This window comes from Aulonocara sp. 'chitande type north' Nkhata Bay, linkage group LG15 (assembly GCF_057382095.1).
Source record: "Aulonocara sp. 'chitande type north' Nkhata Bay isolate Kocher_YH1m ecotype deep benthic linkage group LG15, A_spYH_male_GT1.1, whole genome shotgun sequence".
NCBI lineage: Eukaryota > Metazoa > Chordata > Actinopteri > Cichliformes > Cichlidae > Aulonocara > Aulonocara sp. 'chitande type north' Nkhata Bay.
Genome location: NC_141358.1, coordinates 13,629,752 through 13,654,337, shown reverse-complemented (window position 1 = coordinate 13,654,337; position 24,586 = coordinate 13,629,752). Strand labels below are relative to the sequence as shown.

The 24,586-nt window shown below is 43.8% G+C and overlaps 2 protein-coding genes across 2 annotated transcripts; both read left to right on the top strand.

The window, feature by feature from the left end:
• The first annotated feature begins 4,103 nt into the window (after window positions 1-4,103).
• On the top strand, window positions 4,104-9,199 carry LOC147312736 (ubiquitin carboxyl-terminal hydrolase 46-like). Its single transcript, XM_086264328.1, has 16 exons — window positions 4,104-4,486; window positions 4,845-4,900; window positions 5,225-5,324; window positions 5,434-5,517; window positions 5,634-5,689; window positions 6,726-6,875; window positions 7,020-7,160; window positions 7,284-7,349; window positions 7,447-7,578; window positions 7,671-7,794; window positions 7,878-8,029; window positions 8,135-8,234; window positions 8,346-8,422; window positions 8,597-8,705; window positions 8,802-8,859; window positions 9,021-9,199. The coding sequence occupies exons 1-16, from the start codon at window positions 4,460-4,462 to the stop codon at window positions 9,197-9,199; spliced, it is 1,611 nt and encodes a 536-aa protein (XP_086120454.1). The 5' UTR covers window positions 4,104-4,459.
• A 4,892-nt stretch (window positions 9,200-14,091) lies between these two features.
• On the top strand, window positions 14,092-19,405 carry LOC147312735 (ubiquitin carboxyl-terminal hydrolase 46-like). The gene is made up of 16 exons (XM_086264329.1): window positions 14,092-14,460; window positions 14,819-14,874; window positions 15,199-15,298; window positions 15,408-15,491; window positions 15,608-15,663; window positions 16,933-17,082; window positions 17,227-17,367; window positions 17,491-17,556; window positions 17,654-17,785; window positions 17,878-18,001; window positions 18,085-18,236; window positions 18,342-18,441; window positions 18,552-18,628; window positions 18,803-18,911; window positions 19,008-19,065; window positions 19,227-19,405. Exons 1-16 carry the CDS (start codon window positions 14,434-14,436, stop codon window positions 19,403-19,405), a joined length of 1,611 nt encoding a protein of 536 aa, XP_086120455.1. The 5' UTR covers window positions 14,092-14,433.
• Window positions 19,406-24,586: the final 5,181 nt, after the last annotated feature.

Below are 24,586 nucleotides of genomic sequence, written 5' to 3'. Positions count from 1 at the left end.
ATAGGGGGAGAAAGAGAAAAAAAACACAAGTGTAGCCTTGTGAGGCCGGCTGGGCAGGCACGGGGACCATGACAATTATTTACTTATTTATTTATTTTTTATTAAAATTAACGTAACAACAAAAACAAAAATAACTAATAAAAACTAATTAACTAAGTATTCAACTGTGTTTTGTGAAATTTGTAATGAGTCTCAGTTAAGTTGATGTCACAGAAGTTTCTGAATCAACCATTTAGATTGTTCAACAAACAGATTTACTCAGGTAAAGATGGTAAGCTGGAGCACTGGTACCCTTCTAGTTCAGTTTAAGTTTTTAGACAAATATTCCCTCATTCAGTTGCAGTTTCTGCTTACATTATACATTATTTAGCTGCAAATGTTTAGCTGCAAGTAGCAAAGTCCAAAAGTGACAACATTTCCACTGCACTCTCTCCAGAAATGGCATATAGAACTTTTGATCAAATTAGACATTTATCCTTGAAAAATCCATGAAAATATTTAATTGTACCTTTTATAACATTGTGGTGGGGCGTGGTCTGCGGTGCCGTGCAGGGAGGGCGGACGCACCTGCACGGCATCCTTAATCACGCCCGCCTAGTTAAAAACACGGGGACTCAGGGGTTTGGGGATTGTTGTGGTGAGATGTAAATAAAGATGGCTCCGAATGATACTCCGTGGTCCCGCCGTGCCTTATTCTCGCCACATTGGTGCCGAAACCCAGGAGGCAGCACGGCGGGTCCGTATCGGAGCCAGGGAATGGAGGAGCTGGCCCAGATGGTGGCCGAAATGGCGGCCGCCCAGCGGGAGCAGGCGGCGGCGGAGGGAGTAGTAGTGACGGAGGAGTCGCGCGATGGGCTGCTCCAGCGGGGAGCGACGGCAGTGACGGATGGACCGCGCAAGGAGCTGGAGGTCCCCGTGCCAGGGGAGCCTGCTCGAGTGGAACTGGCGAGCGAGGCGTGTGCCACGCTTGAGATCGCCGTGCTCACCAGATCGGCCTCACCACCACCAGAGGCCAGTACACGCCACACCTCTGCCCAGCCACCTGTGAGCTGGGGCTCACGACTGTGCCGGCCGCGCCGGGTGCACACGCCACGCGTCCGACTTCCGAACCAGCTTGGCCTGCACCGCTGGATTCGCGGGCGGCCACCTGAACTCGCACCTCCCCGTCGCTTGGCCGGGGCCTGGGGGCGCCAGCTGTCCGGGCTGATTCCCTCTCCCACTGGCGGTGGGGGAGTAGGTTCGGCCGGATGGCTCCCCAGCCTCAATCAGGCGATGGGGGTATGTGGTGGGGCGTGGTCTGCGGTGCCGTGCAGGGAGGGCGGACGCACCTGCACGGCATCCTTAATCACGCCCGCCTAGTTAAAAACACGGGGACTCGGGGGTTTGGGGATTGTTGTGGTGAGATGTAAATAAAGATGGCTCCGAATGATACTCCGTGGTCCCGCCGTGCCTTATTCTCGCCACAAACATTTTAACAAGTTACTGTCTCCTGCTGCATGTTTCTTGTTTTGGCTTAACTTCATCAGCTCAAAAAACACACCGTGCTGTGGTTTACTGAAAGAACTCATGTACAGGACACACTGAAAGCAGGTTTACAACGTTTAATTAACAAAGTCAAGATCAGTTAACAACAGCTGAACGAAAGATTTACTTTTTCTCGTCGATAAAATGGTCAGATGAGGTCCATGCCAATGTGCTCAAATGGTACCTCCATTAAGGGCAGTAAGGGCATAAAGGCACTTTTGGAATGGCCAGCTGGTTCACCAGCTGACACCACTGGACGCACAACATCAGCGCACATCCAAACAGATTCTTGGCCAGTAAAATCGGTCAATTTTTGGGTCCAGAGTCTTATCTTATTCCAGGTGACCAGCCATCGAGTTGTAACGAGCCACCTAAAAAAATCATTTCTCAGTGGCTCTTCTGCGACCAACAAGTAGATGTGTTCTTCCATTTTACAAGTGTCACGACACGCTCAACATGGTCTGTCGTTACAAAATGTGGAAATGTCAGGGCGCACTATTTGACTATCAGCTCTCATCATTTGATCAAAGGGCGAATTGCATAGTGCCATTATCTTCTGTGTAGCGAATTGCTGGAACCGGCAAGCTGAACGTGGCCCAAACGCCACGTGTCCCTATTGGCTGTGTGTGCAGCCCAGCATACTGCCCTATTGAGCTACCAAACCCCAACCAATCAGTTTTGAGATTTAAGGGGTATGCTAGCCGCCAGCTAACCGCAGCCGTTACTCTATGCATTTCCCCCCGATCTTTCATTTCCACCAGTACTATGGGGTATTTGTGAATATCCATGACTGAGCCGGACAGGTCGCCAGCTGGTCTTTGGCCAGGGTGATGGCAGTTTCGAGGTTCACCGGCTAGTGATAGCAGACTCACTTCACTGTCCTGGCCGGTAGCCCCCCCCCACAAATTTCTCTAGCACTACCATTTTCAGCAATCCAGCCTTTCTAAGTGTGGGGCCAGGCTGCAGCCACCTGGTTTAGGCAGAGGACTGGTCCTCCAGCCCCATTTGCCCCATGAAAGTTGCTGTGATGGTCTTCTGGAGAGACTGATGGCAGCCACTTGCAACAACCGGAGGGCACGTTCCTTCCCTGGCCACCAACACACATAATGTCACATAAACAGAAGCAGAAACTGCTGGTAAGTCATCAAATACACTCATGGCTGAACACCAACACAACTGAGTGAAGTAAAACATTAACTTACGGTCTTATGAACGCACACACTGTCCGTTGTTTGGCTGCCGTTTGTCTCTGAACTAAAGTTGCGGACATGCACCCCGATGGTGCATTCAGGGGGCATAGGAAATCCCATACACAACCCTAACCCTTTTGTACAATAGGTGCAATTACTAGTAGGCTGAAGGGTTGCGCTAGGGGCCATCTGTAGAGATGTAGGGTCAACAACCTGTCTGTGAACGTGGACAAAACAAAAGAGATGATTGTTGACTTCAGGAGAGCACAGAGAGCTCACTTCCCACTTAACATCACTGGATCCTCTTTGGAGGTCGTCAAGAGCACCAAATTCCTTGATGTCCACCTGGCGGAGAACCTTTTCTGGTCCCTTAACCCAAGCTCCATAACTAAGGAGGCCCAACAGCATCTCTACTTCTTGCGGAAGCTGAGGAAAGCCCATCTCTCACCATCCATTCTCACCACCTTCTACAGAGGGATTATCGAGAGCGTCCTGAGCAGCTGCATCACTATCTAGTATGGTAACTGCACCGTATCAGATCGCAGTACCCTACAACTAATAGTGAGAGCAGCTGAGAAGATCATTGGAGCCCCTCTCCCCTCCATCATGGACACTTTTAGCACCCGCTCCATCCGCAAAGCCACCAGCATTATGGAGGACCTCACACACTCTTCACCCTGCTGCCTTCTCGAAAGAGGTACCAGCAAGCCGTCAGACTCCTGAACACTCAGTGACTGGACTGATACACACACACACACACCTTCACACATCGCTACCAAGCACTTATCTGCAGTATCTCACACACACACACACACACACACACACACACATATAGGGCTGGGCTATATCATACCGTTCACGGTAATACCGGTGTAATTTTGGGCAACGATAGGAAAATGAAATATCGTGATAGAATATGGGTAAAACGCGCATGCGCAGTGCCTATGTTTACATACGCACATGGCGGCGACACAGAATGAGAAGAGCGAAAGTGGAGCATTACGGCTATATTAGGCAGGCGCCTCGCGGAGTGATACGTACTGTGCTTCAACATAATATTACTGTATTGTGTGTGTATAACCTCTTTTTAAGTTTAGTGGATATTATACATTGTTATGCTCAGGATATGTCGGCCAATTTCCACTGGAAATGCCTTTTGGTTAAACTGTCAGCAAGGAATTTGCATTGTTACATTTTTATATAACTTTAATGCACATAAAAACAGCTGCTTGTTTAAGTGAAAATACATTGATGGTTTTTTTGCACTAATAAAGTCGTGGAGTTGTAAAGTATTTTGTCTAGTGTCAGTTATATCGTCAGTTATATCGTTATCGCAAATTTTCAAATGTATATCGTGATAAATATTTTTGGTCATATCGCCCTGCTCCACACACACACACACACACACACACACACACACACACACCAAGTTACTTTTGCACAATACTCAGCATTTTGCACATATCCATTGCACTGTCTTGTCTTGTTTATTTTTGCAATTTTTTGCACATTGCACTGTACATTTCAAGCATGTACAGTGGGGTTGCTTGGAGACGAGTACCACACAGTTCCAATGAGCATACATTCCAAAATATGCAAACTAGCCCCATACATTATGATGACATATGTTCAGGGTATGAACATTCTATGCTGAAAGCTTATAAATATACAACTATTGAACTTGTTTTCAGTTGAACTTTTGCATAGCACAGAAGATTTTCACTGCGATCAAATTAGGTTCAAAGATGTTCAAACGCTTTTTTCTCAGAAAGGTAAGTTTGACGAGACTTGTAGCACATTTCTCTGTATATTTTCTTACAGTAAATAAGCATTTTGAAGCTTTTAATGGAGCTTCATAGATGATTTTTGTAAAAACTGAATTTTGAACCAAATGAAGTATTTTGTATTTCATACCATAAACTTTAAAACTCAAATTGAGGCATGAATAAATTGTTTTTAATTTATTTAAACATATTCATATCGGTCCACTTCATGAGTCGATAGCTCACTAAATTGATAAATAATCTAAAATAATACCAAATTTTCTAACTGGACACTTTTCATGTAGAGCCTCCCTTGGAATGTTTGTTTTATGCCATTACTGATGTTGGTTTTCTTCTTTCTAAACAGAGATCAAAAAACCAAAACGTGGCAGAGAAGGAAATTCCTTCTACGTCTCAACAGAGGTAAAGAAATGTGACTCTTTAATCCAATGTTGCCGGAGATATTTATAGCAGTGGTTTAGTGTGAGCTGTTTTATTTCCCTTTTATTGTTGTTTTTCTTCCGCCTTGTGTGTTTATATCGTTTTTACTACTTCTAGTTTTGTCTATTATTTATATCGATTCAGAGATTAGTTGAAAATATAGAGTGTAAATGTACAAAATACATGATTTTGTTCATTTTGGTATTTCATAACAGTTATTATTTTTTATTTGCAATATCCAGGATGCGCTCCTTGTTAAAAATTTCCACTTTGAAAAATAACATTTACACTTTTGTCCTCGATCAGCGTCCCGGATGCTTCTGTTGCTGCCACAACACCTAACCATGAAAATGGTATAAAGAAGAAGAAGAAAATAAAATGGAGACACTTCTTCTGCTGTTTCTCGGTTTGCTTTTACAGAAGACATATGAAATGCATATTTTCCTTAAAATGTATTTGTTAATTTTAAGTGACTTTTCTTTTTTAATAACATTATGTTTGTTCGTTCTCTACAGGAAACTGACAGCGATACAGAGGCAGAGACCCCCACTGTAAAGCCACAGAAAAAGTCCCGCTGGTCTATTTTCAAATTCTGGAAGGTATGTTTTATGGAAAGAGTCACTATCATCAAGCATTTATTCATCACAATGAAATGGGAGCAATTAAGAGCAATGAAGCACACAGCTATGTCCTGTCTTTTGGTTTCTTTCTACAGAGAAGAAACCAGGTTGCTCCAGAAACAACAGGGGAACCTGATAAAAAGAGTGACAAGTAAGGGAAACTTTAATCTTCTCACTTTAAAGAAAAAATCTTTTGGGATCCTTCTGGTTGCAGATTTGATACTTAATCTTCTATATATTTGTATATTTTTGCAGATTAAAGAACCTGCAGCAGGACTGTACACCTGCCGAGGCAGCACCACCAAAAGAAGACTGCCTAGAAACAAAAGGTCGAGAACTGGTTGCTCCAGAAACAACAGGGGAACCTGATAAAAAGAGTGACAAGTAAGGGAAACTTTAATCTTCTCACTTTAAAGAAAAATTCTTTTGGGATCCTTCTGGTTGCAGATTTGATACTTAATCTTCTATATATTTGTATATTTTTGCAGATTAAAGAACATGCAGCAGGACTGTACACCTGCCGAGGCAGCACCACCAAAAGAAGACTGCCTAGAAACAAAAGGTCGAGAACTGGTTGCTCCAGAAACAACAGGGGAACCTGATAAAAAGAGTGACAAGTAAGGGAAACTTTAATCTTCTCACTTTAAAGAAAAATTCTTTTGGGATCCTTCTGGTTGCAGATTTGATACTTAATCTTCTATATATTTGTATATTTTTGCAGATTAAAGAACCTGCAGCAGGACTGTACACTTGCTGAGGCAGCACCACCAAAAGAAGACTGCCTAGAAACAAAAGGTCGAGAACTGGTTGCTCCAGAAACAACAGGGGAACCTGATAAAAAGAGTGACAAGTAAGGGAAACTTTAATCTTCTCACTTTAAAGAAAAATTCTTTTGGGATCCTTCTGGTTGCAGATTTGATACTTAATCTTCTATATATTTGTATATTTTTGCAGATTAAAGAACATGCAGCAGGACTGTACACCTGCCGAGGCAGCACCACCAAAAGAAGACTGCCTAGAAACAAAAGGTCGAGAACTGGTTGCTCCAGAAACAACAGGGGAACCTGATAAAAAGAGTGACAAGTAAGGGAAACTTTAATCTTCTCACTTTAAAGAAAAATTCTTTTGGGATCCTTCTGGTTGCAGATTTGATACTTAATCTTCTATATATTTGTATATTTTTGCAGATTAAAGAACCTGCAGCAGGACTGTACACTTGCTGAGGCAGCACCACCAAAAGAAGACTGCCTAGAAACAAAAGGCCAAGAACTGGACATCAAGCCTCCACTGAACAGTTCAGAGGACCTAGTACAGGTCATAACTACAGACAATCCCAGGTAAGTGCTTTTAATATTTTGGCCGATTGCTGATCACAATAAGAATTAGATGTTTGAATGCTTTTCTCCAGAGAGACAATGTTTGTTTGTTGTCCTGTTGTGCTTGCTATGCATCCCTGACTCCTTTCTTCTTTCTGCATGCAGCAGCACCCATAAGGAATGTGGTGAAAGTTCCAACCAGGTTAGAAACACCACTGAACATAGTGAGCCATCAGACCTGAGTTGGGACACTTTGCTTATGGAGTTTCTGGCACAAGAGGATGGATTGGAGCAGGTGTTTGACATGTAAGAGAAAAACGTCCTCCAAAATGTTTAAACTTCAAAGCTCATGCATACATGCACATACACTGCTTAGCTTCTTGACATCTTTCCTAATTGTGTGTTTGTGTTTTTACCTTTTTGCAATAGTTTAGGGAAAAATTTGAAGGATAGAAAAAAAAAGAAAAATAAAGTTCAGACTGTGGACCGCTTCGGGTGAGTACACGTGGTGCACGAGGACCAAAGCTCTCTTTGTCAAAGTGGAAATGAGTTATTTTACACTGATAGTGTAAACTTTGTGTATGTGTGGCAGGTTTCCAAACATTGTAAACAGCTGCTACATGAACTCCTGCCTGCAGAGCCTCTTCAACAATGAGGAGTTCATTAGAGATGTCAGCCGTCAGGAGACTTTGTGGAGAGCAGTCCCAGAAGCTCGGCTCTTAAGGTGCGCTACGTCAACCTTCTACTTTCTTCAGAAACCTGAAGAACAAAGATATCTAACACCAGAAATGTCTGTTTACCCTTTCCTTTTTACAGAAGGCTCATGAACATCAGGAACTGTCATGAATCAAGAGATTATGACCTTAAAAAACGCCGCCTAATGTCTTTTAAGAAGGCATTCAGCCAACAGGTTCCTGAATACGAAGGCAGTGCACAGAAAGTGCGTCAGCTATTTGGACATTTTGTTTTTTGCTTTACCTTCTAATGTTTATGTTCTAAATCTCCTCTGTGTTTTTCTTTCAGGACGCTCATGAATTCCTAACCTTTTTCCTCAATGAGGTGAAAAGCCTCTCACCTCACCTGAAGAGGGAAGCAGCTCTCCTGGGCCGAAGTTATACCTGCCCAGTAGAAGACCATCATGTTTTCAAAATGGAAAACATGAGGACATGCAAGAGGTAAGCCAGTCTTTCAGAAACACAGGGCTGATTGCAACATTTTCATATACCTCTTTTCCACCTACTTGATCGTTACTTTAACTACGTTACTCCTTAAATGTGTAGCTGCGGTCACCAGTCATCACAACAGGAGGAATTTACAAGCTTGTCCCTTGACCTGGTTCCAGAGGGGTCTGTTGAGGACATGTTAGGGACATACTTGAAGGTAAGATCACAAATTCCAGTAGAGATGTAGTATCACTGATCTTGTGTGTGTGCATAGGTTGTGATTTTTTTTTTCTACCATAAAGCCTGTTTTCTCTTTGCCGTTGTTTAGGAACAAAAAATCGAATTTACCTGTGACTGTGGAGGGACGACCTCGGAAGTGAAGCAGTCTTTTGATACACTGCCAAGGTGAGTAAGGTCACATCAGAATTGATCGACTGACCTGATTTCCAAACTGTGGCGCACTAAACATCAGAGTTTTTAAGACAACACTTGAGCAGTCATTTTCTCCCATCTTCGGTTTGTGTTTGACACTCATTCTTCTTATTTTGTACCTTGGGTTTTTTTTTTCTTTTCTGCCAGAGTTCTCATCTTTCACCTGAAGAGGTTTGGCTTTACAAAAACCCACAAGCTTCAGAAGGTGAATGACCCCGTCAGGCTGCAGAGGGACTTGGTGGTGTCATCCAAACAGGTAAAAACAGACTGCAGAACATCTCAGAGAATCAGCTTAATTATCGCACTGATGTGAGACTTTATGAAACTGATCTTTGGATTTGTTCCTTCTCAGGGTGATGGCCGTTATGAACTCATAAGCATCATTAGTCACTATGGAGGCACAGAATCAGGTAAAACAACTGACTTGTTACAAACAGAAAATGCTACTTTTGAGTGAAGGACTCACACACAAAAGCTTTTGATGTTTTAAGAAGCACTAAGTCCAAACCACTGTTTGCTTGAATCAGTTGACTTTTAGAAGTTGGATTCATTTGTCTTAATGTGATCTTAGGACACTACATCTGTCATTCTGTGCATCCTGAGGAGAGCCCACAGTCTACATCAGATCATTGGCTCACCTATAATGATGCACGGGTGCTCCACACAACTGGATCGGCAGTTTTTGAGGAACAGCAGCAGTCTGCCTACATCCTGTTTTACAAGAGAAACGTAAGAAGACACAGCAGCTGAGAGAATTTTGAAATGTCCTATTACCTTGTTAATCATTTTTCTCTTCATTCTAAAACAGGGTGTGGAAGCAAGTTAGAGCCATCATCGTGCTGAGAAGGAACAACCGTCGTCTCAGACCGCTGGTAAGTATTGCCCTTAGGAGGAAGGGTCCTCCCAGAGAGCCTGGTTCCTCCCAAGATTTCTTCCTCCAGGAGGGAGTTTTTTCTTGCCACCGTCGCCCCACATTCACCGGTCATTCACTAGTAGTGCACCACTACTAGAGATAGTCAGGACCAGTGTTTGGCTTGCTCTCTGGGAACAACAAATAAATTAATAATAAAATAAAATAAAGATATTATTGTCACGGGCTGAAAGCAGGGACTCAAGCGCAGAGCAGGTTGATGTCTCAAAACACAATTTATTTACACACCCGTGCAATAATATATACAGTGACGGGAAATTCAGGGTTCCAGGGGATTAGGGGAAGGCTCTCTCTCTCTCACGCTCGCTCACGTCCTCACACACGTTCGTACCGCGGGGAGGTCACAGGTCCGGGAAGATAAGCTGGAACAGGGAAAGGGAGATATCACTCACAAATCACGAAGGCATAAAGGTGTAAGACCACGGGAGCTGGAAAGGTAGACTAACGTCAGTAGCGCAATCATCCCGCGATGAGAGGATCTGTGACCCAGCCTCAAATAGAAGACGGATAATCAGCTGATCGCCAACAGCTGTGAGAGCCAAGGGCGGGAGCCAGCTGTGAGCTCCGCCCAGGCAGAGAGATAGGGGGAGAAAGAGAAAAAAAACACAAGTGTAGCCTTGTGAGGCCGGCTGGGCAGGCACGGGGACCATGACAATTATTTACTTATTTATTTATTTTTTATTAAAATTAACGTAACAACAAAAACAAAAATAACTAATAAAAACTAATTAACTAAGTATTCAACTGTGTTTTGTGAAATTTGTAATGAGTCTCAGTTAAGTTGATGTCACAGAAGTTTCTGAATCAACCATTTAGATTGTTCAACAAACAGATTTACTCAGGTAAAGATGGTAAGCTGGAGCACTGGTACCCTTCTAGTTCAGTTTAAGTTTTTAGACAAATATTCCCTCATTCAGTTGCAGTTTCTGCTTACATTATACATTATTTAGCTGCAAATGTTTAGCTGCAAGTAGCAAAGTCCAAAAGTGACAACATTTCCACTGCACTCTCTCCAGAAATGGCATATAGAACTTTTGATCAAATTAGACATTTATCCTTGAAAAATCCATGAAAATCTTTAATTGTACCTTTTATAACATTGTGGTGGGGCGTGGTCTGCGGTGCCGTGCAGGGAGGGCGGACGCACCTGCACGGCATCCTTAATCACGCCCGCCTAGTTAAAAACACGGGGACTCAGGGGTTTGGGGATTGTTGTGGTGAGATGTAAATAAAGATGGCTCCGAATGATACTCCGTGGTCCCGCCGTGCCTTATTCTCGCCACATTGGTGCCGAAACCCAGGAGGCAGCACGGCGGGTCCGTATCGGAGCCAGGGAATGGAGGAGCTGGCCCAGATGGTGGCCGAAATGGCGGCCGCCCAGCGGGAGCAGGCGGCGGCGGAGGGAGTAGTAGTGACGGAGGAGTCGCGCGATGGGCTGCTCCAGCGGGGAGCGACGGCAGTGACGGATGGACCGCGCAAGGAGCTGGAGGTCCCCGTGCCAGGGGAGCCTGCTCGAGTGGAACTGGCGAGCGAGGCGTGTGCCACGCTTGAGATCGCCGTGCTCACCAGATCGGCCTCACCACCACCAGAGGCCAGTACACGCCACACCTCTGCCCAGCCACCTGTGAGCTGGGGCTCACGACTGTGCCGGCCGCGCCGGGTGCACACGCCACGCGTCCGACTTCCGAACCAGCTTGGCCTGCACCGCTGGATTCGCGGGCGGCCACCTGAACTCGCACCTCCCCGTCGCTTGGCCGGGGCCTGGGGGCGCCAGCTGTCCGGGCTGATTCCCTCTCCCACTGGCGGTGGGGGAGTAGGTTCGGCCGGATGGCTCCCCAGCCTCAATCAGGCGATGGGGGTATGTGGTGGGGCGTGGTCTGCGGTGCCGTGCAGGGAGGGCGGACGCACCTGCACGGCATCCTTAATCACGCCCGCCTAGTTAAAAACACGGGGACTCGGGGGTTTGGGGATTGTTGTGGTGAGATGTAAATAAAGATGGCTCCGAATGATACTCCGTGGTCCCGCCGTGCCTTATTCTCGCCACAAACATTTTAACAAGTTACTGTCTCCTGCTGCATGTTTCTTGTTTTGGCTTAACTTCATCAGCTCAAAAAACACACCGTGCTGTGGTTTACTGAAAGAACTCATGTACAGGACACACTGAAAGCAGGTTTACAACGTTTAATTAACAAAGTCAAGATCAGTTAACAACAGCTGAACGAAAGATTTACTTTTTCTCGTCGATAAAATGGTCAGATGAGGTCCATGCCAATGTGCTCAAATGGTACCTCCATTAAGGGCAGTAAGGGCATAAAGGCACTTTTGGAATGGCCAGCTGGTTCACCAGCTGACACCACTGGACGCACAACATCAGCGCACATCCAAACAGATTCTTGGCCAGTAAAATCGGTCAATTTTTGGGTCCAGAGTCTTATCTTATTCCAGGTGACCAGCCATCGAGTTGTAACGAGCCACCTAAAAAAATCATTTCTCAGTGGCTCTTCTGCGACCAACAAGTAGATGTGTTCTTCCATTTTACAAGTGTCACGACACGCTCAACATGGTCTGTCGTTACAAAATGTGGAAATGTCAGGGCGCACTATTTGACTATCAGCTCTCATCATTTGATCAAAGGGCGAATTGCATAGTGCCATTATCTTCTGTGTAGCAAATTGCTGGAACCGGCAAGCTGAACGTGGCCCAAACGCCACGTGTCCCTATTGGCTGTGTGTGCAGCCCAGCATACTGCCCTATTGAGCTACCAAACCCCAACCAATCAGTTTTGAGATTTAAGGGGTATGCTAGCCGCCAGCTAACCGCAGCCGTTACTCTATGCATTTCCCCCCGATCTTTCATTTCCACCAGTACTATGGGGTATTTGTGAATATCCATGACTGAGCCGGACAGGTCGCCAGCTGGTCTTTGGCCAGGGTGATGGCAGTTTCGAGGTTCACCGGCTAGTGATAGCAGACTCACTTCACTGTCCTGGCCGGTAGCCCCCCCCCACAAATTTCTCTAGCACTACCATTTTCAGCAATCCAGCCTTTCTAAGTGTGGGGCCAGGCTGCAGCCACCTGGTTTAGGCAGAGGACTGGTCCTCCAGCCCCATTTGCCCCATGAAAGTTGCTGTGATGGTCTTCTGGAGAGACTGATGGCAGCCACTTGCAACAACCGGAGGGCACGTTCCTTCCCTGGCCACCAACACACATAATGTCACATAAACAGAAGCAGAAACTGCTGGTAAGTCATCAAATACACTCATGGCTGAACACCAACACAACTGAGTGAAGTAAAACATTAACTTACGGTCTTATGAACGCACACACTGTCCGTTGTTTGGCTGCCGTTTGTCTCTGAACTAAAGTTGCGGACATGCACCCCGATGGTGCATTCAGGGGGCATAGGAAATCCCATACACAACCCTAACCCTTTTGTACAATAGGTGCAATTACTAGTAGGCTGAAGGGTTGCGCTAGGGGCCATCTGTAGAGATGTAGGGTCAACAACCTGTCTGTGAACGTGGACAAAACAAAAGAGATGATTGTTGACTTCAGGAGAGCACAGAGAGCTCACTTCCCACTTAACATCACTGGATCCTCTTTGGAGGTCGTCAAGAGCACCAAATTCCTTGATGTCCACCTGGCGGAGAACCTTTTCTGGTCCCTTAACCCAAGCTCCATAACTAAGGAGGCCCAACAGCATCTCTACTTCTTGCGGAAGCTGAGGAAAGCCCATCTCTCACCATCCATTCTCACCACCTTCTACAGAGGGATTATCGAGAGCGTCCTGAGCAGCTGCATCACTATCTAGTATGGTAACTGCACCGTATCAGATCGCAGTACCCTACAACTAATAGTGAGAGCAGCTGAGAAGATCATTGGAGCCCCTCTCCCCTCCATCATGGACACTTTTAGCACCCGCTCCATCCGCAAAGCCACCAGCATTATGGAGGACCTCACACACTCTTCACCCTGCTGCCTTCTCGAAAGAGGTACCAGCAAGCCGTCAGACTCCTGAACACTCAGTGACTGGACTGATACACACACACACACACCTTCACACATCGCTACCAAGCACTTATCTGCAGTATCTCACACACACACACACACACACACACACACACATATAGGGCTGGGCTATATCATACCGTTCACGGTAATACCGGTGTAATTTTGGGCAACGATAGGAAAATGAAATATCGTGATAGAATATGGGTAAAACGCGCATGCGCAGTGCCTATGTTTACATACGCACATGGCGGCGACACAGAATGAGAAGAGCGAAAGTGGAGCATTACGGCTATATTAGGCAGGCGCCTCGCGGAGTGATACGTACTGTGCTTCAACATAATATTACTGTATTGTGTGTGTATAACCTCTTTTTAAGTTTAGTGGATATTATACATTGTTATGCTCAGGATATGTCGGCCAATTTCCACTGGAAATGCCTTTTGGTTAAACTGTCAGCAAGGAATTTGCATTGTTACATTTTTATATAACTTTAATGCACATAAAAACAGCTGCTTGTTTAAGTGAAAATACATTGATGGTTTTTTTGCACTAATAAAGTCGTGGAGTTGTAAAGTATTTTGTCTAGTGTCAGTTATATCGTCAGTTATATCGTTATCGCAAATTTTCAAATGTATATCGTGATAAATATTTTTGGTCATATCGCCCTGCTCCACACACACACACACACACACACACACACACACACACACACACACACACACACCAAGTTACTTTTGCACAATACTCAGCATTTTGCACATATCCATTGCACTGTCTTGTCTTGTTTATTTTTGCAATTTTTTGCACATTGCACTGTACATTTCAAGCATGTACAGTGGGGTTGCTTGGAGACGAGTACCACACAGTTCCAATGAGCATACATTCCAAAATATGCAAACTAGCCCCATACATTATGATGACATATGTTCAGGGTATGAACATTCTATGCTGAAAGCTTATAAATATACAACTATTGAACTTGTTTTCAGTTGAACTTTTGCATAGCACAGAAGATTTTCACTGCGATCAAATTAGGTTCAAAGATGTTCAAACGCTTTTTTCTCAGAAAGGTAAGTTTGACGAGACTTGTAGCACATTTCTCTGTATATTTTCTTACAGTAAATAAGCATTTTGAAGCTTTTAATGGAGCTTCATAGATGATTTTTGTAAAAACTGAATTTTGAACCAAATGAAGTATTTTGTATTTCATACCATAAACTTTAAAACTCAAATTGAGGCATGAATAAATTGTTTTTAATTTATTTAAACATATTCATATCGGTCCACTTCATGAGTCGATAGCTCACTAAATTGATAAATAATCTAAAATAATACCAAATTTTCTAACTGGACACTTTTCATGTAGAGCCTCCCTTGGAATGTTTGTTTTATGCCATTACTGATGTTGGTTTTCTTCTTTCTAAACAGAGATCAAAAAACCAAAACGTGGCAGAGAAGGAAATTCCTTCTACGTCTCAACAGAGGTAAAGAAATGTGACTCTTTAATCCAATGTTGCCGGAGATATTTATAGCAGTGGTTTAGTGTGAGCTGTTTTATTTCCCTTTTATTGTTGTTTTTCTTCCGCCTTGTGTGTTTATATCGTTTTTACTACTTCTAGTTTTGTCTATTATTTATATCGATTCAGAGATTAGTTGAAAATATAGAGTGTAAATGTACAAAATACATGATTTTGTTCATTTTGGTATTTCATAACAGTTATTATTTTTTATTTGCAATATCCAGGATGCGCTCCTTGTTAAAAATTTCCACTTTGAAAAATAACATTTACACTTTTGTCCTCGATCAGCGTCCCGGATGCTTCTGTTGCTGCCACAACACCTAACCATGAAAATGGTATAAAGAAGAAGAAGAAAATAAAATGGAGACACTTCTTCTGCTGTTTCTCGGTTTGCTTTTACAGAAGACATATGAAATGCATATTTTCCTTAAAATGTATTTGTTAATTTTAAGTGACTTTTCTTTTTTAATAACATTATGTTTGTTCGTTCTCTACAGGAAACTGACAGCGATACAGAGGCAGAGACCCCCACTGTAAAGCCACAGAAAAAGTCCCGCTGGTCTATTTTCAAATTCTGGAAGGTATGTTTTATGGAAAGAGTCACTATCATCAAGCATTTATTCATCACAATGAAATGGGAGCAATTAAGAGCAATGAAGCACACAGCTATGTCCTGTCTTTTGGTTTCTTTCTACAGAGAAGAAATCAGGTTGCTCCAGAAACAACAGGGGAACCTGATAAAAAGAGTGACAAGTAAGGGAAACTTTAATCTTCTCACTTTAAAGAAAAAATCTTTTGGGATCCTTCTGGTTGCAGATTTGATACTTAATCTTCTATATATTTGTATATTTTTGCAGATTAAAGAACATGCAGCAGGACTGTACACCTGCCGAGGCAGCACCACCAAAAGAAGACTGCCTAGAAACAAAAGGTCGAGAACTGGTTGCTCCAGAAACAACAGGGGAACCTGATAAAAAGAGTGACAAGTAAGGGAAACTTTAATCTTCTCACTTTAAAGAAAAATTCTTTTGGGATCCTTCTGGTTGCAGATTTGATACTTAATCTTCTATATATTTGTATATTTTTGCAGATTAAAGAACCTGCAGCAGGACTGTACACCTGCCGAGGCAGCACCACCAAAAGAAGACTGCCTAGAAACAAAAGGTCGAGAACTGGTTGCTCCAGAAACAACAGGGGAACCTGATAAAAAGAGTGACAAGTAAGGGAAACTTTAATCTTCTCACTTTAAAGAAAAATTCTTTTGGGATCCTTCTGGTTGCAGATTTGATACTTAATCTTCTATATATTTGTATATTTTTGCAGATTAAAGAACCTGCAGCAGGACTGTACACCTGCCGAGGCAGCACCACCAAAAGAAGACTGCCTAGAAACAAAAGGTCGAGAACTGGTTGCTCCAGAAACAACAGGGGAACCTGATAAAAAGAGTGACAAGTAAGGGAAACTTTAATCTTCTCACTTTAAAGAAAAATTCTTTTGGGATCCTTCTGGTTGCAGATTTGATACTTAATCTTCTATATATTTGTATATTTTTGCAGATTAAAGAACCTGCAGCAGGACTGTACACTTGCTGAGGCAGCACCACCAAAAGAAGACTGCCTAGAAACAAAAGGTCGAGAACTGGTTGCTCCAGAAACAACAGGGGAACCTGATAAAAAGAGTGACAAGTAAGGGAAACTTTAATCTTCTCACTTTAAAGAAAAATTCTTTTGGGATCCTTCTGGTTGCAGATTTGATACTTAATCTTCTATATATTTGTATATTTTTGCAGATTAAAGAACATGCAGCAGGACTGTACACCTGCCGAGGCAGCACCACCAAAAGAAGACTGCCTAGAAACAAAAGGTCGAGAACTGGTTGCTCCAGAAACAACAGGGGAACCTGATAAAAAGAGTGACAAGTAAGGGAAACTTTAATCTTCTCACTTTAAAGAAAAATTCTTTTGGGATCCTTCTGGTTGCAGATTTGATACTTAATCTTCTATATATTTGTATATTTTTGCAGATTAAAGAACCTGCAGCAGGACTGTACACTTGCTGAGGCAGCACCACCAAAAGAAGACTGCCTAGAAACAAAAGGCCAAGAACTGGACATCAAGCCTCCACTGAACAGTTCAGAGGACCTAGTACAGGTCATAACTACAGACAATCCCAGGTAAGTGCTTTTAATATTTTGGCCGATTGCTGATCACAATAAGAATTAGATGTTTGAATGCTTTTCTCCAGAGAGACAATGTTTGTTTGTTGTCCTGTTGTGCTTGCTATGCATCCCTGACTCCTTTCTTCTTTCTGCATGCAGCAGCACCCATAAGGAATGTGGTGAAAGTTCCAACCAGGTTAGAAACACCACTGAACATAGTGAGCCATCAGACCTGAGTTGGGACACTTTGCTTATGGAGTTTCTGGCACAAGAGGATGGATTGGAGCAGGTGCTTGACATGTAAGAGAAAAACGTCCTCCAAAATGTTTAAACTTCAAAGCTCATGCATACATGCACATACACTGCTTAGCTTCTTGACATCTTTCCTAATTGTGTGTTTGTGTTTTTACCTTTTTGCAATAGTTTAGGGAAAAATTTGAAGGATAGAAAAAAAAAGAAAAATAAAGTTCAGACTGTGGACCGCTTCGGGTGAGTACACGTGGTGCACGAGGACCAAAGCTCTCTTTGTCAAAGTGGAAATGAGTTATTTTACACTGATAGTGTAAACTTTGTGTATGTGTGGCAGGTTTCCAAACATTGTAAACAGCTGCTACATGAACTCCTGCCTGCAGAGCCTCTTCAACAATGAGGAGTTCATTAGAGATGTCAGCCGTCAGGAGACTTTGTGGAGAGCAGTCCCAGAAGCTCGGCTCTTAAGGTGCGCTACGTCAACCTTCTACTTTCTTCAGAAACCTGAAGAACAAAGATATCTAACACCAGAAATGTCTGTTTACCCTTTCCTTTTTACAGAAGGCTCATGAACATCAGGAACTGTCATGAATCAAGAGATTATGACCTTAAAAAACGCCGCCTAATGTCTTTTAAGAAGGCATTCAGCCAACAGGTTCCTGAATACGAAGGCAGTGCACAGAAAGTGCGTCAGCTATTTGGACATTTTGTTTTTTGCTTTACCTTCTAATGTTTATGTTCTAAATCTCCTCTGTGTTTTTCTTTCAGGACGCTCATGAATTCCTAACCTTTTTCCTCAATGAGGTGAAAAGCCTCTCACCTCACCTGAAGAGGGAAGCAGCTCTCCTGGGCCGAAGTTATACCTGCCCAGTAGAAGACCATCATGTTTTCAAAATGGAAAACATGAGGACATGCAAGAGGTAAGCCAGTCTTTCAGAAACACAGGGCTGATTGCAACATTTTCATATACCTCTTTTCCACCTACTTGATTGTTACTTTAACTACGTTACTCCTTAAATGTGTAGCTGCGGTCACCAGTCATCACAACAGGAGGAATTTACAAGCTTGTCCCTTGACCTGGTTCCAGAGGGGTCTGTTGAGGACATGTTAGGGACATACTTGAAGGTAAGATCACAAATTCCAGTAGAGATGTAGTATCACTGATCTTGTGTGTGCGCATAGGTTGTGATTTTTTTTTCTACCATAAAGCCTGTTTTCTCTTTGCCGTTGTTTAGGAACAAAAAATCGAATTTACCTGTGACTGTGGAGGGACGACCTCGGAAGTGAAGCAGTCTTTTGATACACTGCCAAGGTGAGTAAGGTCACATCAGAATTGATCGACTGACCTGATTTCCAAACTGTGGCGCACTAAACATCAGAGTTTTTAAGACAACACTTGAGCAGTCATTTTCTCCCATCTTCGGTTTGTGTTTGACACTCATTCTTCTTATTTTGTACCTTGGGTTTTTTTTTTCTTTTCTGCCAGAGTTCTCATCTTTCACCTGAAGAGGTTTGGCTTTACAAAAACCCACAAGCTTCAGAAGGTGAATGACCCCGTCAGGCTGCAGAGGGACTTGGTGGTGTCATCCAAACAGGTAAAAACAGACTGCAGAACATCTCAGAGAATCAGCTTAATTATCGCACTGATGTGAGACTTTATGAAACTGATCTTTGGATTTGTTCCTTCTCAGGGTGATGGCCGTTATGAACTCATAAGCATCATTAGTCACTATGGAGGCACAGAATCAGGTAAAACAACTGACTTGTTACAAACAGAAAATGCTACTTTTGAGTGAAGGACTCACACACAAAAGCTTTTGATGTTTTAAGAAGCACTAAGTCCAAACCACTGTTTGCTTGAATCAGTTGACTTTTAGAAGTTGGATTCATTTGTCTTAATGTGATCTTAGGACACTACATCTGTCATTCTGTGCATCCTGAGGAGAGCCCACAGTCTACATCAGATCATTGGCTCACCTATAATGATGCACGGGTGCTCCACACAACTGGATCGGCAGTTTTTGAGGAACAGCAGCAGTCTGCCTACATCCTGTTTTACAAGAGAAACGTAAGAAGACACAGCAGCTGAGAGAATTTTGAAATGTCCTATTACCTTGTTAATCATTTTTCTCTTCATTCTAAAACAGGGTGTGGAAGCAAGTTAGAGCCATCATCGTGCTGAGAAGGAACAACCGTCGTCTCAGACCGCTGGTAAGTATTGCCCTTAGGAGGAAGGGTCCTCCCAGAGAGCCTGGTTCCTCCCAAGATTTCTTCCTCCAGGAGGGAGTTTTTTCTTGCCACCGTCGCCCCACATTCACCGGTCATTCACTAGTAGTGCACCACTACTAGAGATAGTCAGGACCAGTGTTTGGCTTGCTCTCTGGGAACAACAAATAAATTAATAATAAAATAAAATAAAGATATTATTGTCACGGGCTGAAAGCAGGGACTCAAGCGCAGAGCAGGTTGATGTCTCAAAACACAATTTATTTACACACCCGTGCAATAATATATACAGTGACGGGAAATTCAGGGTTCCAGGGGATTAGGGGAAGGCTCTCTCTCTCTCACGCTCGCTCACGTCCTCACACACGTTCGTACCGCGGGGAGGTCACAGGTCCGGGAAGATAAGCTGGAACAGGGAAAGGGAGATATCACTCACAAATCACGAAGGCATAAAGGTGTAAGACCACGGGAGCTGGAAAGGTAGACTAACGTCAGTAGCGCAATCATCCCGCGATGAGAGGATCTGTGACCCAGCCTCAAATAGAAGACGGATAATCAGCTGATCGCCAACAGCTGTGAGAGCCAAGGGCGGGAGCCAGCTGTGAGCTCCGCCCAGGCAGAGAGATAGGGGGAGAAAGAGAAAAAAAACACAAGTGTAGCCTTGTGAGGCCGGCTGGGCAGGCACGGGGACCATGACAATTATTTACTTATTTATTTATTTTTTATTAAAATTAACGTAACAACAAAAACAAAAATAACTAATAAAAACTAATTAACTAAGTATTCAACTGTGTTTTGTGAAATTTGTAATGAGTCTCAGTTAAGTTGATGTCACAGAAGTTTCTGAATCAACCATTTAGATTGTTCAACAAACAGATTTACTCAGGTAAAGATGGTAAGCTGGAGCACTGGTACCCTTCTAGTTCAGTTTAAGTTTTTAGACAAATATTCCCTCATTCAGTTGCAGTTTCTGCTTACATTATACATTATTTAGCTGCAAATGTTTAGCTGCAAGTAGCAAAGTCCAAAAGTGACAACATTTCCACTGCACTCTCTCCAGAAATGGCATATAGAACTTTTGATCAAATTAGACATTTATCCTTGAAAAATCCATGAAAATCTTTAATTGTACCTTTTATAACATTGTGGTGGGGCGTGGTCTGCGGTGCCGTGCAGGGAGGGCGGACGCACCTGCACGGCATCCTTAATCACGCCCGCCTAGTTAAAAACACGGGGACTCAGGGGTTTGGGGATTGTTGTGGTGAGATGTAAATAAAGATGGCTCCGAATGATACTCCGTGGTCCCGCCGTGCCTTATTCTCGCCACATTGGTGCCGAAACCCAGGAGGCAGCACGGCGGGTCCGTATCGGAGCCAGGGAATGGAGGAGCTGGCCCAGATGGTGGCCGAAATGGCGGCCGCCCAGCGGGAGCAGGCGGCGGCGGAGGGAGTAGTAGTGACGGAGGAGTCGCGCGATGGGCTGCTCCAGCGGGGAGCGACGGCAGTGACGGATGGACCGCGCAAGGAGCTGGAGGTCCCCGTGCCAGGGGAGCCTGCTCGAGTGGAACTGGCGAGCGAGGCGTGTGCCACGCTTGAGATCGCCGTGCTCACCAGATCGGCCTCACCACCACCAGAGGCCAGTACACGCCACACCTCTGCCCAGCCACCTGTGAGCTGGGGCTCACGACTGTGCCGGCCGCGCCGGGTGCACACGCCACGCGTCCGACTTCCGAACCAGCTTGGCCTGCACCGCTGGATTCGCGGGCGGCCACCTGAACTCGCACCTCCCCGTCGCTTGGCCGGGGCCTGGGGGCGCCAGCTGTCCGGGCTGATTCCCTCTCCCACTGGCGGTGGGGGAGTAGGTTCGGCCGGATGGCTCCCCAGCCTCAATCAGGCGATGGGGGTATGTGGTGGGGCGTGGTCTGCGGTGCCGTGCAGGGAGGGCGGACGCACCTGCACGGCATCCTTAATCACGCCCGCCTAGTTAAAAACACGGGGACTCGGGGGTTTGGGGATTGTTGTGGTGAGATGTAAATAAAGATGGCTCCGAATGATACTCCGTGGTCCCGCCGTGCCTTATTCTCGCCACAAACATTTTAACAAGTTACTGTCTCCTGCTGCATGTTTCTTGTTTTGGCTTAACTTCATCAGCTCAAAAAACACACCGTGCTGTGGTTTACTGAAAGAACTCATGTACAGGACACACTGAAAGCAGGTTTACAACGTTTAATTAACAAAGTCAAGATCAGTTAACAACAGCTGAACGAAAGATTTACTTTTTCTCGTCGATAAAATGGTCAGATGAGGTCCATGCCAATGTGCTCAAATGGTACCTCCATTAAGGGCAGTAAGGGCATAAAGGCACTTTTGGAATGGCCAGCTGGTTCACCAGCTGACACCACTGGACGCACAACATCAGCGCACATCCAAACAGATTCTTGGCCAGTAAAATCGGTCAATTTTTGGGTCCAGAGTCTTATCTTATTCCAGGTGACCAGCCATCGAGTTGTAACGAGCCACCTAAAAAAATCATTTCTCAGTGGCTCTTCTGCGACCAACAAGTAGATGTGTTCTTCCATTTTACAAGTGTCACGACACGCTCAACATGGTCTGTCGTTACAAAATGTGGAAATGTCAGGGCGCACTATTTGACTATCAGCTCTCATCATTTGATCAAAGGGCGAATTGCATAGTGCCATTATCTTCATAAGGCACACGGGATTATAAGGGGCACTGTCGATTTTTAGAAAAATCAAAGGATTGATTTTAAGTGTGCCGTATTTTCCAAAAAACACGGTAATAACGACGGCCTGCTAGCATGCTCTACCAAAAATGTGCTTTGTTGTGTATCTGATGGACGAAAGCTAAACCAGTTCCACACCACTGAGGTTGCAGCATTTTTACAAACCAATTCTGGTTCATCCGTTTCATTCAGCGATCCACTTTCGCCCTTCTCATTCTCCGTCGCCAGCACGCTTTTTCCACCATGTGCGTATGAAAACAAAGGTACCGCACATGCGCGTTTTACCCATATTCTATCGCGATTAGGGATGGGTATCGTTTAGGTTTTATCTGATACCGGTGCCAAATCGGTACTTTTGAAACGGTGCCGGTGCTCAAACGGTGCTCAAACCGGTGCTTAAAGAATGGAGAACACAAAATTGGTCCAAAAACCTCTCATATTCAGCTGGTTTTTTGTAAAAAGATAACAATGTTAGCCTTTTCTGCAGCTATGGGGCATATATGGTATCACTCTTAGCTGGAAGCAGTGCTTAAACAATGGAAAAAATACAAACCTTGTCCAAAAACCTCTCATGTTTAGCTGTTTCCCACTTTTTCTTTGGTCATTTTAGCCTTTTTGGCCAGGGTGAAGGGAGTATCTGCCATCAACCAAGAAGACAGCCGCATGTAGCTATGATGATGTTTGCTAGTTCACCTTACATGCATTAATGTAATAACGTGGTTAGCCTACTCAACGTAAATTACACACAAACAACATTAAGCTACTCACGCAGAGAAGAACGGCTGCTGCTGCCATCAAATACGGCGCATTTCTCGGCTTTTAAAAAAAAAACGCTACGCGTCGCCAGGTGTTTCATCGGATTCGAGGTGTTACTTCCTTTGACAGTATCACAGTATCAGCTTAAAGCACTTGTTGCAGGCTGCTGAGTTTGCATATTTTGCTATGAAGTACAGCCAGACTTTTGACCGCTTCGCCTTGGACATTTTTAATCTGTAGCTCTGCATAAAAGAACGTACGTACCTGGCCCCGCCTACTATCCTCGGAAACGTAAAATGATTGGCTAGAAGTGTATCACAGCTCAGGAAAAAAAAGCACCGAAATAAAGCACCGAAATGTGCGCTGCTTTTCGGTCTGGTTACTACCGTTTATGTCAGAACACCGGTACCCATCCCTAATCGCGATATTTCATTTTCTTGTTGTTGCCCAACATCATACCAGTATTACTGTGAACGGTATGATATGCCCTAGCCCTAGCCAGAGTTAACAAAAACTTTTAAAGCCAGTGTAGCTTCTGTTTTGAACACATTTATTGATGATGATTTTACATAAATAAGCAGTGTATTATACTGTAATCAGATGTGGATTCTCACTAACCGCTTTACTAGTAATTGTCACAAATACTGTTTATTTGCCGTATTTACAGATAGTGAAATAAAATGGAAAATAATTCTTTCATAATTGTATACTCAGCTTGGTCAAGATAATAACTCCAGAACAAGAGGCATAGGATTTTGAATTAATACCAATGGTGCATCTACTGATATTCAGTTTGAATATCAGTGACCTTGACCTCAAGGTCAAAGGTCAAGTTTTCTGAAAATCTTGTGAATGTTACAACTTGGTGACAGGAAGGAAGTCACCTAGTTTGCTCAAATTTGTACCATAGGTGTTCAGAAGGGTTAAAGAAATCTGAGCTGGCAGCAATCACTTCAGAGTGTCGGGTCAGGACACTTGCAAATGTTCAGATGTGAGAGGAACAAACAGGCAGAGTCCAGGAATAAAGTTGTCATTCTTTGTATTTTCAATTGAGAATGTGCCCGCAGCTGGGCGAGATAGAGTGTGTGTGTGTGTATGTGTGGTTTCTGCAGACAAAGCATAATAATACAATCAATTAGGAATCAGATTACATAATAAACATAAAGATACAACTGAGGTGTACTCAAGTACAGTATATAGCTAAATAAGCTGACATTATACTTCAGCCTGGTTACATAAACTTAAAGTCAGACATTATGCATTAACACACCGCATACAACTATGCACTGAAGGCAACTGTACATTGGTTTATCATCTGTTACACGGAGCACAGAATCAACAACACGATAACAACGAATCTCTCTCCTAGAAGCTAATTAGTAAACAAATCTGTTATGCTAGCGAACTACCACTTGTACATAATGTCACATAAACAGAAGCAGAAACTGCTGGTAAGTCATCAAATACACTCATGGCTGAACACCAACACAACTGAGTGAAGTAAAACATTAACTAAACTAACCAAAACACACACACACACACACAC